This window comes from Ctenopharyngodon idella, chromosome 13, assembly GCF_019924925.1.
Source record: "Ctenopharyngodon idella isolate HZGC_01 chromosome 13, HZGC01, whole genome shotgun sequence".
In the NCBI taxonomy this organism is placed as follows: Eukaryota; Metazoa; Chordata; class Actinopteri; order Cypriniformes; family Xenocyprididae; genus Ctenopharyngodon; species Ctenopharyngodon idella.
The window spans coordinates 3,951,789-3,964,188 of NC_067232.1; the positions used below are offsets into that span (position 1 = coordinate 3,951,789).

Genomic DNA, 12,400 nt, shown 5'->3' on the forward strand with positions numbered 1-12,400 from the left:
CAGGATTGGTTGATGAATATAAAGTTCCAAAAAATAACATTCATTTAAAAATACAAGTTTTTTGTATCAATGTAAATGTCTTTGCTGTCACTTTTGATCAATTTAATGCATCCTTGCTGAAGAAAATTATTAATTTCTTTTAAAGAATTTTTTTTTTACTGAGCCAAATTTTTTGAATGGTGGTGTAAATACTTATTTGCACAGTACCGGTTTGCAAGTGGCATTCTTAGCATGGCAGACCTACACATGGTGATCTGTAGGCCTGTAGTGGCAGACAGATAAATTGGCTAAATAATACAATCATACTATAAGCCATTAATACTATCGGCATATACAACAAGCTACAGAAATGTAGCCTCCTTGTGTCTATTTCAAAGTCTACCAATTCAGTTTAATTGAGAAGTTAAATAATAATAATTAAATTGTGTTGTGCTGTGCTGTAAGTATCAGCATTATATTTCCCATATAATTTCCCTTATCAGCATCAGCCAGTGCAAAACCCATTTCTGTCTTCCATTAGTGTCTTGTAGGCCCCAATGCAATGTGCTGATCCTCTGTTTCCTCCTGTGGTGCCACCAAACCGCACACATGAGCATCTCCCCTTCTATGATTAGCAGCCCTGAAAGCTTATATACACACGGTCCACCTCAGCAAGTGGCGTACGGCCAGAGGAACAAACATGAAAGGGAGGAAACGCCACAAGCAGTTTTACCAGGGTCACACTGATGACTTGAGCTAATTGTGCTCATTAGCCTGCTGGCTGTAGTTGGTATCTGCGTATCTGCTGTAGGTACCACTGAAAAGCTTCGAGTGGGATATTTGAGGTCTGGCGTGTCATTCGTGTGGTTTATGGACGCCGTTTGGTTGAAGCAGCACAGGAAGGAGCCGGCAGGGCCTGAGACCACCCTTAAAACCTCTAATTTGGACAATTTAACTGGGAGAATAGTTTCCATGTCTGTTTGTATGAACTCTCCTTTAAAGTCTGAAGTTACTCAGGCTGAAGGTTGCTAATAAGTCTTTAAATTCAGAACTTATATTTTTAATTGATTTAGATGCAGGGTGGATTTTAAAATGTTTTGACCACCAGCCACTGCCCAATTTGACCTGCCACATTTATAAATAATGTCTGGTCAGTGTTTCAGTTTCATTGTCCAACATACTTATATTCTACTCTATCTCAGCTTTCAATTAACAAAAGTGTTTTAATGGTTTTAGTTTTAGTTAACTATAATAACCCTAGTTTACATATAACTATTTGAAAAATGTGCAACAACCTCTTTTAGTCGACCAAATATGAACCCGATTTGAATTTACATTGCCCTTGAAAGTGAATTTGAATTACTTTTTGCTCCACTTTGATTAGCGTCTTCATTAACTGAACGCAAACAATGGCTCAAACACATATATTGATGTCTTTCCATTTCGTTGACTTCATTCTTGTCCATATGTAAATGTGTTTATCGTGCCACAGATTTAGCTGATTGGTCTGTTTTAAATCTGACATTGATATGCTGCCCTGCATGTCAAAAGTTGAACTATTTTTAACTCAACACGGCGTCTTAAAAACCTGTCAATCGTGAGACATGCCGTAGCAGCTAAAGACATCCATCTAATGCAAGATTACATGGGTCAGCACTTAAGAAATGCCTTGGACGGACACAAGAAGGTGTTTTTTGTGAGATTTTCCCAGTAAATTCCCTTGATGGTCTGGGTTCATGATGAATCAAAACTAACTGCGCAAAAATTCCTGGATGGTGACTGGTGTTAATTTCACACCATGTTTAGATGACAGGGTTTTAAATTTTTGACCAGCTAAGAGATTGTCGGACTCAGTGTTCTTGCCCTGTATCCAAGTGTGTCAAAGTTGTGTGTGATATGCTATGACTTGTATTAAGAATCAGCCCGAGGGACTTACTCCAGTTGCTGTTTCTCACTCTTGAGCCCTTGCTAAATGTGACAGTGGTTATTCTTTAACAAAAGAGAAACTGCTGTTTCACTAAAACTGTCCTTTTTCCTGCTGCCTACATTCACCTCTCAACCAATATCCCCGTCTGGCTCTCCGGGTGGGTGTTGACTCACTCCAGACACAGTAGCTTTCTCCTTTCATTGTTGCTAGGAGTATAACACCCCTGACACTGCCAGTTAGATGGTTCTGTTTCTGTGTACCCAGAGACTGCAGACCGTTTTAATGAAAACCCAGAAAAGTGAGACGCCCCAGAATGAAAACAATTCATCCAACTCTGAAAATGTCATACAGTTGGAGCATCTCTATGGCTCTGTTTAGACAATAGAGTCTACATCAGGAACCATCAGTTTTTTTAAAAAATTAAATTAGTTAATAAAATACTTTTATCAGTGAACCTGTCAATTAAAAAATGTGTATGTATAACTATAGCATTTAAAAGTTTGGGGTCAAAATCTTTTTAAAGAAATTGGTAACACTTTACAATAAGGTTCATTTGTTAACATTAGTTAATGTATTAACTAATATGAACTAACCATGAGCAATACATTTGTTACTGTATTTGTTGATCTTTATTAACATTAGTTAATAAAAATGTTGTTCTTTTGAACATTCTGTTCATCAAAAAATCCTGAAAAAAATGCAGCACAACCATTTTAAACATTGCTAATAATAAAAAAAATGTTTCTTTAGCAGCAAATCTGCATATTAGAATGATTTCTGAAGGATCATGTGACACTGAAGACAGGAGTAATGATGCTGAAAATTCAGCTTTGCATCACAGGAATAAATTACATTTTAATATATGAGAGAGAGAGGGAGAGAGAGTTATTAAATATCAAAATTTTTGAACAGACCCCCAAACGTTTAATCAATATTGCAGTAAAGGCACTATTGCACTATCTATGTCTATATATCACTATATATATCTATATCTATCTATATCTATCTATCTATCTATATATATATATATATATATATATATATTATTATTATATAATATAATATAATATATATAATTTTTTTTTTTTAAACGGAAGAATTAATTGATTCAAGTATTTTCACAAAAAATGTTCAAAAACCTCAAATAATCAAGGGGCCAATAGAAATTCTTTCAATTGTCTGTGCCATTAAAGGGTTAGTTCACCCAAAAATGAAATTTCTGTCATTAATTACTCACCCTCATGTTGTTCCACACCCGTAAGGCCTTTGTTCATCTTCAGAACACAAATTAAGATATTTTTGATCAAATCCGATGGCTCAGTGAGGCCTCCATTGCCAGCAAGACAATTAACACTTTCAAATGCCCAGAAAGCAACTAAAGACATATTTAAAATAGTCCATGTGACTACAGTGGTTCAACCTTAATATTATTAAGCGACAGAGTACTTTTTGTGTGCCAAAAAAAAACGAAATAACGACTTTATTTAACAATATCTAGTGATGGGCAATTTTTAAAACACTGCTTAATGAAGCTTCGAAGCTTTACAAATCTTTTGTTTCGAATCAGTGGTTCGAAGCGTGTATCAAACTGCCAAAGTCACGTGATTTCAGTAAACGTGGCTTCGTTACATCATAAGTGTTTCGAAATGTTTGAAATTTCAATGGTGACTTTGCTGTCAATGGAGGCCTCACTGAGCCATCTAATTTCATCAAAAATATCTTCATTTGTGTTCCGAAGATGAACAAAGCTCTTACGGGTGTGGAACGACATGAGGGTGAGTAATTAATGACAGAATTTTCATTTTTGGGTGAACTAACCCTTTAAACTGGATGTGTTGCTATTCCTTTAACTAGCTATAAACATGTCAACAGTTTAGCCACTTGATCTGGAAGATTCTCTTCACATGAAAGAGAAAGCAAGCCATAAAAAACCCATGACATTTCTTGCGGCAATGCAATGCATACTAGTGTTGTGTTATGAAGTGTGTCATAATGCAACAACAAGTGAAACCAAGCTTGAAAAACCCCATGTCTTTCTCTCTCCCTCTTCTATCTGTCTGTCCCCTCTGACTCTTCCTCATTCTCTATCTTCACCCGTCTCTCTGCTCTCGAGCAGCCAGGAGTTATGGTCGCAGAAGAGGTAACCTGACGCCTTCTTTATGTTTGTGCTCGCAGAAATGATGGGGCTTTTGCTATGGCTGATTTGCCTGTTGTCTATGAGGGTCACAGGGACACATGAGGGGAGGGGCTCAATATCTGCTTCCTTTGTGCAGTGATTGCATTCATTCATGTTAATTTTGCCATTGTTTTCTGCTAATAATTGAATTATTGTTTCCTTTTTTGTATTATTGCATATAAACTAAGGAGTCCAATGAATATTTTAGCCATTGATTTCCTAACAAAATGGTCAGTGATCACTAAAATATTATTTAGAAGGTTGACAAGCCCTGTATGTTTGAAGTGAATCATACAGGCTTGCTGCACCTCTCATTACAAGTGTCGGACTAATTGTCATCCAGTTCTGTGTCAGAGGGTTTATACCTCACATGTGTTGGTTTTCGCTCTACTGCTCTCATACCCCTTTTCCACCATGAGCCAATAACATCTAAAAACTACAATCACTGAAGCTGTCTGAAAGTACCCAATGTGGCATGATGCATTTAGTTAATGTTTTTCTATTTCTGTAATACTTCTATTTTTGTCACTCTGAAATTCTACTCATTCACCATTTGTCTAAAATAAATTGATTCACAATCATATATGTGTTTTTTATTGTTTTTTTCTTATGTTTAAAAAACTGATCAATTAAAGCAGCATCATGACAATGAATTAAATAACTTTGCATGTTAAAATATGTTCTCAAACCTAGGATTAACCTTTTGTGATCAACTGGAATTTAGATGGAAAAGGGATATCAGTGTTTGTGTCCAAAGGTCTTTTTACCATGCTCTCCTCACACAGTGACAACACCTCTGATCACAGCACTATTTTTTTGCATTGCAATATGAAAATATACATTGTTTTATGAATATTTGGATGGTAATGCATACCTGATCATATTGATCACATCTCTGTGTTTCTTTAACATGTCTTCAGGTTAACATTTCACACGTCACAAATATGAGTAAAGAAATGGATTGTTGTTTGTGTAATTATTTAGAATTTCTTTTTTTTTAAATTTTTTTTTTAATGGTGATCAAATGTATAATTTTCTAAAAAGCTTTGTTTCATTTCACTTTGGAACAATCCAGTTTCATGTAATATCTAAATTAATTAACCTTTTTTAACTAAAATATGTTGTAATCCATGCCATTTGAAATAAATATTATACTACCGTTCAAAGGTTTGAGATCGGTATGATTTTTTTTTTTTTTTTTTTTTTTTTTAAATAATAATAATAATAATTTGGATTTGAATTTATATTTAAAAGAAGTGCTTTATGCTCTCCAAGGTTGCATTTATTTGATTTTATTTGGAAATACAGTAAAAACAGTAATATTTTTACCATTTAAAATAACTGTTTTCTATTTTAATTATTTTAAAATTTTATTTATTCCTGTAATGCAAAGCTGAATTTTCAGCATCATTACTTCAGTCTTCAGAAACATTTCTTATTTTTGAAAACAATTATTTTCTTGTGTTGAAAATAGTTGTTTCTGCTTAATATTTTTGTGTAAACCATGATACATTTTTTTAGGATTCTTTGAACAGAAAGTTAAGCATTTTAATGTTAAAGTTATAAATGTCTTTACTGTCGCTTTTGATCAAGAGTTCTTGCTGTATGTATTTCTTTAAAAAACATCTTAATTACCCTAAAAATTTGAACGGTAGTATATATTATAATAATAATAACAATTTCAGTGAGTTTAAATTAATAAGTGTAGAAATTACTTTTTTTTTTCCTCAACTAATCTGTTTCTCTTCTCTGTGTTTCTCTCCCTTTCATCTCCTGTCCTGTGTGATTCCTCCTTTTCTCTTTTTCTTGTGTTTGTTTTCTCTGCTTCCTGTTGCAGGTCGCTCTTCACTGTTTCCTTTTGAGGATGGCTTCTTGGACGACGGTCATGGTGATCAAGCGCTGACCCCTGGCCTGAGCTCCCCCACCCGCTGTCAGAACGGAGAGAGGATGGAGCGCTACTCCAGAAAGGTGTTTGTCGGTGGACTCCCACCCGACATCGATGAAGGTACACGGCACACGTACACACAAGGCTCACTGTTGAATTTGAGTTTAGAGGGTATGTTAATCAATATTAATATTTAATAAATATACAGTAAAGATACAGTATCATGAATAGAAAATTATAGAAATAAAATTATATATCTGCTTACATATACACAATGATTTTTAGTGTTTTAGTTTTACATTTAGTTGGTGATGATATCCCTATTAAAGGGTTAGTTCACCCAAAAATGAAAATTCTGTCATTTATTACTCACCCTCATGTCGTTCCACACCCGTAAGGCCTTTGTTCATCTTCAGAACACAAATTAAGATATTTTTGATAAAATACAATGGCTCAGTGAGGCCTCCATTGCCAGCAAGATAATTAACATCAGTGGTTCAGAGCGTGTATTAAACTGCCAAAGTCACATGATTTCAGTAAACGAGAGTGAGTAATTAATTCAGAATTTTCATTTTTGGGTGAACTAACCCTTTAAAACATTTTTGTTATAATAAAAAAGTGAAGATGAATAGAAATGAAGCTAAAATAAAATATAAATATTAGATGAAAAATGTAAACGTATATGCCAAATCAACATTTTAAATTTTTCGTTTAGTTTAAGTTGAAGCACTAAAATTACTAACTGGAAATTAAATATTTAAAAACTAAAACTGAAATTAAATAAATTAAACCTAAATAGAAATATTAAAAAAAAACTAATCAAAATGACAAAAGTACATAACAAAATGACTACAAATGTATCTAAAATTAAAACGAAAACAAAGTATAAAAATTAAAGCTAATAAGCTAAGCAAAATATTAATAAAAACTTAAATCATGTCAGAGGCACAGAAGGGGGTAAGGGGCCATAATTGTGCAAATGTATGTTCTATATATTTGCTAAATTATGCCAATAAATAAAAGTATTTTACAAAAAGAACATTTTATTAAATTCAGTGGTGTGGGAAATTTATTTTTCAAGCTCTTAGACCTGTTTTTTTGTTTTGTTTTGTTTTTGTTTTTTTTCACCTGGTTGACAATAAAATGGAAAATTGGTCAGTCAGTCATTCAGTCAATCAATCAATCTATCAATCCCATAGATTTACCACAACAAGAAGTGACCCAAAGTATATCTACAGATTATTATATCTAAAAATTTTCTACAATGTTTTAAATCCATATTTTTGGTCTAAATACTTTCCATTTTTCCTACAGATGAAATTACCAACAGTTTCCGTCGCTACGGTCACCTGGTGGTGGACTGGCCTCATAAAGCAGAAAGCAAATCCTATTTTCCTCCTAAAGGTAATGACATTATGACATCATCTCTCCTGCGGCACTTTAATACAGCTGCAAATGTTTAACAAATCAGTGACAGAATTATTCCCTTTGACACCTCCTGCATTTGAGAAGTGAAAGTATGACATCACAGTCGGTCAGGCACCGTTTCTAATCGGCATGAACCTAAAATGAGTCTATTGTGTGGATGCTGGTGAGCGTTTACTATGAGCATCAGGAAGCTGTTGTGTTCTGTGCGTCAGATTGGTCTCTATCGGTGTATAGGGCCTCCAGGTGTTCATTGCTGTGGCTTGAACAGACGCACACAGACAAGTACTTACAGATACATACCTAGAGGGAGAGACATTTCATCATGTAACTCACGTACATGTTTGTGTGAGTACCTTGAAAGAGCTGGCAGAGTTTGATTGGACGGGTAAATGGCACAGGTACAGTCCTCATATATCACTGAAAGTTGAAACTTTTAACAGTGTATGGATAATTTTATTATACACCATATAATAAAATATATTGCCAAACATAGCACTGAAAGAAAGAAGCCTTTCCTGAAAAAGTGCCACACTCATTCTCGTTTACGCTATGCAAAAACACACCTGGAAGACTCTGATGCCATCTGGCAAGAGGTGCTATAGTCTGATGAGACCAAAATTGAACTTTTTGGACTGAAGTCCAAGTGCTATATTTGGCGAAAAGAGAACACCGCACACACCACCCAAAACACACCATACCTTCTGTGAAGCATGGTGGTGGCAGCATTATGTTGTGGGGCTGTTTCTCTTCAGTGGGGACTGGGCAATTGGTCAAGATTAAAGGGAAAATGGATGCTGCCAAGAACATCCAAATTCTTGAGGAAAACCTGCGTCCCTCTGCTAGACAGCTGAAGATGGTCAGGTCATTCACCTTCAAACATGGCAGTGATCCTAAACATACCGCCAAAATAACAACGCAATGGCTTAAAGGGTTAGTTCACCCAAAAATGAAAATTCTGTCATTAATTACTCGCCCTCGTGCCGTTTTACACCCGTAAGACCTTCGTTGATCTTCGGAACACAAATTAAGATATTTTTGTTGAAATCCGATGGCTCAGTGAGGCCTGCATAGCCAGCAATGACATTTCCTCTCTCAAGATCCATTAATGTACTAAAAACATATTTAAATCAGTTGATGTGAGTACAGTGGTTCAATATTAATATTATAAAGCGACGAGAATATTTTAACTTTTTTTAACTAATATTAACTTAAACAATTCTGCAAGGAAGAATGGGCAAATATTCCCCAATCTAGGTGTGGAAAGCTAGTACAGACATATCCAAAATGATTAATGGCTGTAATTAAAGTAAAAGGTGGCTCTACCAAGTATTAAATCAGAGGACTGATAACTTTTCCAACCCTGTTATTCTAGTTTTTCAGCTTTTGATTAATTTTCAGAACTGTTGCTTTTTCTTTCATTACTTTGATATGTTGTAAGGCAGAATTTGTAAATAAAGCTGGAATATATATCTATATATACATAGATATTCCAGATATATCTTTCATTTGATTAAACATTTTAATTCATTTAATTAAGTCCTGTACTCTGAGCTGTAACTGTTATTAAAATGTCCGGTGGGATTACTATACTATAAAATACTGTGACATGATTACTATAAAGAGATTAAAATGGGATGCTAAAATTTGGTTGGATCATTACAGTGAATAATTGCTTGTTGTGTAAGCTGCTTATGCTAAGTTTTCTCTTTTTTATTGTGTAAATATTGCAACTAATTTTTCTGGTCACACTTTAGATTAAGATCCAATTCCCACTATTAACTACATATTTTGCCTCAATAAACACCTAATTGCTGCTTATTAATAGTTAATAAGGTAGTTGTTAAGTTTAGGTATTGGGTAGGATTATGGGATGTAGAATATAGTCATGCAGAATAAGGCATTAATATGTGCTTTTTAAGTACTAATAAACACCCAATATCCTAGTAATACGCATGCTAATAAGCAACTAGTTAACAACTAGAATTGGACTCTAAAGTGTTACAATTTTTCTAGTTTGTATATTGTGGCTTATTTTTTAAACTTACAAATTGAATACATTTCATAATAAATGATCAAACCAAGAACTTCAGTTGGCTGATTTTAGTGGATATGAATAAATGTCACTTGGTTTTATATTTTGTTAAATAATGCAATGATTTCACACACTAAGAATGTCTTAAGTGTCCAAGTACTTTTTGAGGCCACTGTATTTTATCTTCATTTATGAGATTTGTGCTCTGTATGATGATCTGCACTTGTGGATTTTATATATTTGGACTCCTGTAGACATGCCTGAGCCGTCCTGTCACTGTGTGTAACTGCTGTTTGCAGATGTGCTCATTGTTCCTCCAGCTCATATGAAACGCTGATCCAGACTGCGTGAATGGAAGATGCTGGTCATTTTTCCATCCAGTGTTGTGTAAAGCATCATGACTCACAGTGGGCAGGACTGAGGTCAGCCCTGAGGCTCTAAACACATTAAATGGAGTTAAATGCCTTCATGAGGCTGTTACATGCTTATCAGTAACACTGAGATTTGTTGAAGAGCTCCTTCTGTTCAGAGACCAGCTTGAAAACAGGATGGAAATTAAGTCAAGGTTTACATGGTTAACATGATCCAGTTAGCCCCTGCTGGTAGATGAAAGAATTACACTATCAAAACAAAAAGCATTGTTCTCTAACGAAGGATTGCAGAAGTTGCAGTGTAATCTGATGAATAAATTTTTTGCAAGCATATAAATAATTTTGTTATAGTAGATATTTTACCAGTGCGCGCATAAAAGTGTGAAAATATTTGTGGACACAGTAGTTCATTTAGGATGAAGTGGGAAAATATATTCATAATAATAATATTAAATAAAAATATTTAATGTTTATATATATTTTAAAATGTATTTAATACATAAAAAATATATTTTTAATGTATTTTTTTATTGTAATCTCTTATTGGGTAGAGTAATCCAATCTGAATTTATTTTTATATATTTATTTATTATATTTAAGCTTAGGAGATGGTCTCAATCTGTTCTCTAATAAATCTGATGCTTGTACATGAATCTCTCCAAAATCTCCTTTTGATGCCTTTGATTCACTTTTCCAAAGTTGTTCATACATATTTCTCTCTCCTTTCGACTGCCTCTTACACTCTTTCTTTCTCTTTCCCTGAGGCAGAACGCCTTGTTCTTTTCTTCCTTCTGGTCTTTATGCTGGCTCTGATCCTGATGTTCTCATACTGCAGTGTTATTGAGGAAAAACACTCATTCAAAAGGAATTGAGAATGATGGACATCATGAATTCACAGACAGACAGCATATATGCTCTCTAAAGCAGTCTAAATGCAAAATGTTTAAAGTCAGAACAATGATAGTTAAACTACAGACAATAATGACTCTTTATTTATAGTATAACATTAATAATCCTGGTCCTGGATTTACTGCATAAGAGACATAGAGACCGACTGGGTGCCTTATAGTTATGTCAAAGAATGTTTCTTGTTGCAGAAGGAATCTGCTTAGGAAATATTGTTTAATGAAAATTTGTGACTATAATATTAAATTTATGTTTGTGGTAGTAGCTGTAATGTGAAATAAATGTGACACTGGCAAGTTTCAGATAATTCCACTTCCCCAGTGTTCTGTCTTTAGTAATTCCAGCTACAGAAACCACTCTCAAATCTGTCCTGATTTCACCTCGGCATAACTCCGCCCACAGTCATGCCCCTCTCGACAATTCCCTTCCCACATTTAGTTCTTGCTTTGTTCTGTGCCATCCTTAGCTACCAGCCTGAGTGACTGAACAAATGAGCATGGGAGACACTAGGTGTACAGTAAATTAATGGTTGATTAGTATTGCATTTATATTTATTTACATATTATTTATCATTGTATTTTTTATCCAGTTATAAATTGTGTGTGTCTATATATATATATAACATTCCTACACTCTTTAAAGATGGAATTTGGTTCCTGTTAGTTTCAGACATATTGTCTTTATTCCTACACATGCACATTCCTGTCTCTGCCGTCTGTAGCGGTTATGTGCTTCCTGTGAGTCTTTTGAAACTCTCAGTTAGAGTGCTTTTGGTCTGCAGCCAGAGATTGCCTCATCTCTCATGCTCTTCCTTCTGCAGGTTATGCTTTCCTGCTCTTCCAGGAGGAGAGTTCAGTCCAGGCCCTCATTGATGCCTGCATCGAGGAGGATGGGAAACTCTACCTGTGTGTCTCGAGCCCCACTATTAAAGATAAACCAGTGAGTGAAGCACTGCCACAGCTCAGTGCCCACTGAAGCTCAGTGGAGTGGATCTGTCAGATCTGTCATCCAAAGAAATATGGTTTACCACCTTATCTAGACAAAAGCACCATTCAGACCAGAGTAGATTTCTAAATGATGTTTCAGATACAATAATTTTCATGTCTGTTTTCATGTCTGTCTGTCTGTCTGTCCAACATGTATACATGTATGTAAAATATTCAATATATGCATGTTTGATTGTAAAATGAAGAAATTACACACACACACACACACACACACATATATATATATATATATATATATATATATATATAATGTAAAATATGAAATATAAATGATTATAAAATTATATAGTTCATTATAATCACAGAGGGATACACAAATGTACCCAACCTCCTCAGAGAAAGCTAGTTTGGTCCTACTTGGGCTTAAAGAAGCATCCTACATTGAATTTCTTTTACAGATCAGCTGTTTTTCCTCTTCAGGTCCAGATTCGCCCGTGGAACCTGAGTGACAGTGATTTCGTGATGGATGGCTCTCAGCCTCTTGACCCACGCAAGACCATCTTTGTGGGAGGCGTTCCACGACCTCTACGTGCAGGTGACTCTCTCTCTCTCTCTCTCATATAGTATCTCTTGTGCTGTAAAATTGCTTTTTCACAGACATAATGCATATTTACAAAATGGGTTATTATTAACCTCTTGTGGATCACCTTCATACTGTGTATAATGTTGTGTTTCTCCTGTGTGTGTTT

The 12,400-nt window shown here is 34.8% G+C and overlaps 1 protein-coding gene across 7 annotated transcripts in view; it reads left to right on the plus strand.

Moving 5' to 3' along the window:
- The window catches only part of cpeb3 (cytoplasmic polyadenylation element binding protein 3), a 37,984-nt gene that overhangs the window by 17,928 nt on the left and 7,656 nt on the right, over positions 1-12,400 (plus strand). For 5 of the 7 annotated variants that reach the window (XM_051917429.1, XM_051917431.1, XM_051917433.1 and 2 more), the window contains 5 exons: positions 4,023-4,046; positions 5,920-6,087; positions 7,282-7,371; positions 11,525-11,643; positions 12,132-12,246. In XM_051917429.1, coding sequence (XP_051773389.1) covers positions 4,023-4,046; positions 5,920-6,087; positions 7,282-7,371; positions 11,525-11,643; positions 12,132-12,246 — 516 coding nt within the window. The remainder of the gene's footprint in view (positions 1-4,022; positions 4,047-5,919; positions 6,088-7,281; positions 7,372-11,524; positions 11,644-12,131; positions 12,247-12,400) is intronic. The other 2 variants (XM_051917430.1, XM_051917432.1) reach the window with 1 other exon arrangement.